At 43.0% G+C, this 3,091-nt stretch overlaps 1 protein-coding gene across 1 annotated transcript in view; it reads left to right on the forward strand.

The window, feature by feature from the left end:
* Positions 1-2,481: 2,481 nt before the first annotated feature.
* rlbp1a (retinaldehyde binding protein 1a) overlaps positions 2,482-3,091 on the forward strand; it is a gene marked incomplete at its 3' end in the record, with an annotated part of 7,613 nt that continues 7,003 nt past the window's right edge. The window contains exon 1 of the mRNA XM_080843638.1: positions 2,482-2,604. Coding sequence (XP_080699764.1) covers positions 2,491-2,604 — 114 coding nt within the window. The 5' untranslated portion in view covers positions 2,482-2,490. The remainder of the gene's footprint in view (positions 2,605-3,091) is intronic.

The following is a 3,091-nucleotide window of genomic DNA, read 5'->3' on the forward strand; positions in this document are numbered from 1 at the left end:
TTGAGGGGAACGGACATCATGGGTACTCATGAAGCGGTGGTGATGCTGTGTGACAAGCTAATCTCTGCACGGAGTGACGCTACAAATCACTCTGCTCTGCTTCCACCCCCCTCAATCTGCCCAGCTCCTCTCCTCCTCTTGGCACAGGGCCCCCGCTGTCCTCCCCCTCAGAGTCTCTCTTTTTCTCTCTCTCTATTTATCAATCTCTCACTCCTGCCCTGCCTGTAGTGTTCCAGCGTCTCCACATCAAGGTAAGTCTCTGCTCTCCTGCCTGTGGTTTATAAGCTTACTTTTATGCTTTTTTATAATCTTCCAATTCCATTGTTAATAAGGGTTTTATTTACTGTGAAGATTCAAAGGCTTGAATCAAACTAAATGGAGGTGTTTAATGATGTTTTATTTAGGAACTTTAGTACAGTGTTGGTAGCCAAAAAGACTATGTCAGTGAAAATTATTTAAAATATGGTGCAATATGAAGGAGAAGGACACGGCATCCTGAAATGAACACTTCCAACAACTCATGTATTATTTGTCTTGATTAGCTATACAATATGTCATGGAGGTAATTACAAATGTCTATACGTTATTTATTAATACAAATTATTAATATTGGGAAAATGATATGTCATGTGTTTTGTGAAAGACAGAAATTTTAAATGATATGATTTAACTTTTTGTGAAACATTGTTAGACATAAGATACTTTGGGAGAAGAAACCAGGCATTTATTTTGTATCCCTATTTACAGCATTTATACAATTACATTCAAACACAATACATTTAATTTCGCATGCAAGTGCAGTATATGATTAGAACAGGAGCAAATCATAGACTGGCACATTTCAGACACAACAGATATCCTGTCCTTAATCCTTAATCCTGTCCTAGGGATCTATGATGTGTTTGTTGACAGAATGGAATGAAGAAAGAAAGAAGTGACTTGACTGAGTGTAAATGACACTCAGTCAACGGTAGAAAGACAGAACAATAGTGTTGTGTTTGGTTTGTTAAAATGTTATACATACTGTATATGATTGTAGGACTGGCACCTAAGACTTCAGATATCTCATATTAGATGAAGAACCTTATTACTAGTTTGATAAAACATCTGTAGTTCATTTGCGTTTGCCTGTGTGTGTTTGTGTATGTGTGTTTTTTAATCTACGGATTGTGTGTGTGTGTGTGTGTGTGTGTGTGTGTGTGTGTGTGTGTGTGTGTGTGTGTGTGTGTGTGTGTGTGTGTGAGAGAGAGATATATAAAGGGGATAAATAGAGAGGGTGTGTGTTAAATAAGATGTTGCTGGTCTGTAGGGGTCATTGTATGTATAGTTTATCAGACGTAAGGGGCTCTGTGAAGAGACCTAAAACAGGATTAATGTATACCTTCCCCTCGCCCACCACACTGACTCCCTCTATTGTGCTGCTGAGAAAGACATAAGGAAGAGATAAGATAAGACAGGCTTTTAAGAAGTGCTGTATAAAATAGCTTGGGAAGACTGACCGCTGTTAAGCTGATTTAAAAAAATAATAATTACAAGCATTCCTTTATTTCCGCAGGGTTTGAGTCTGTCTAAGGTGCTGAGAGCATGGCTGCTGTAAGTACCATTTCACCAACCACAGATAGTCAGTTAAGTAGCATCCGATTACATTGCATACTGAATGTGGCATGTGGGCATTGTAGTTTCTGAGTAGTTTCTCACGGTAAAACAGATACCTAGCTGTATCTATACCACAAGGTTGCCAACTCTCAGGCTTTTGGTTGGAGACACTTGCTTTTACATCCTGAAGGAAATAAAATGGACTTCAATGCATCTCACGCCAATAAATACACCTGTTTTGGTCAATCTCACCAATTCTCACGTCAAGTCAGCCTTGAAAGCTTGAAAGAGAGAAGGCAACTTTGATACCATGAAGCGCATAATAAGTGAACCGTGTTTACATGTTGGTCATGTTCGTGCCAGTGTCCTTATGTGACCCCCAGCCCCCCCCCCCCCCCCCCCCCATATGGCAAACTTGTTTTACACTGTTAAGTGCCAACTTCAACACACAACACTGGGGGAGCATTGAAAGTCCACCCCCATTGAAGAAAAACAGTCAGTAGGATGGACGTAATCCTTCTGGTTCAGAGAGATGTTTTGGCCCGAATCATGTGAGGAGGATTAAGAGGGGTGTTCGAGGGGGCTCTGGGGAAATGGAGTGAGAGGGTGAGGGGTTGTTCGGGTGGGGGTGGGGGGGGGGGGGGTGGGGTTGTGTTTGGTGAGGGTAAGATAGGGGTGGACAACAGATTACATTTGTTGTTAAACTTCTGGTCTGCTTTTTCTTCTCAGAAGCATTCCCATTGTACCAGGCTGGGCTCTGGTCTAATGATGGCTGTTCCCATTGTAATACACTGGGATCTGGTCTAATGATGGCTGTTCCCATTGTAATACACTGGGCTCTGGTCTAATGATGGCTGTTCTTCTGTGTCTCACCACCAGACCGGGACGTTCCGCATGGTGTCGGAGGAAGAGCAGGCTATGAGGGCCAAACTGGAGCACCTGACGGTGAAAGACCATGGCCCTGTCTATGGCCCCTGCAAGAAGCTGCCGGACCATACAATTCAGAAGGTGGCATTAGAGGCTTTTCACGCACATTCATAGATCCAACACACACACACACACACACACACACACACACACACACACACACACACACACACACACACACACACACACACACACACACACACACACACACACACACACCTAAAGGACAGTACAAACTTCACACAGTTAACCTAAGGCTACCCTTCATCACTCTTAAATACAGTAAGAACCAATTTTTGAATGCATACTGCCAGTTAGAATATATATAATACACACACACACACACACACACACACACACACACACACACACACACACACACAAACACACACACACTCTCTCACACACACACACACACACACACACACACACACACACACACACACACACACACACCCACACACACACACACACAGACACAGACACACACACACACACACACACACACACACACACACACACACACACACCCACACATACACACACACACACACACACACACAACTAC

Source organism: Sprattus sprattus, assembly GCF_963457725.1.
Source record: "Sprattus sprattus genome assembly, chromosome: 8".
Classification (NCBI taxonomy): domain Eukaryota; kingdom Metazoa; phylum Chordata; class Actinopteri; order Clupeiformes; family Clupeidae; genus Sprattus; species Sprattus sprattus.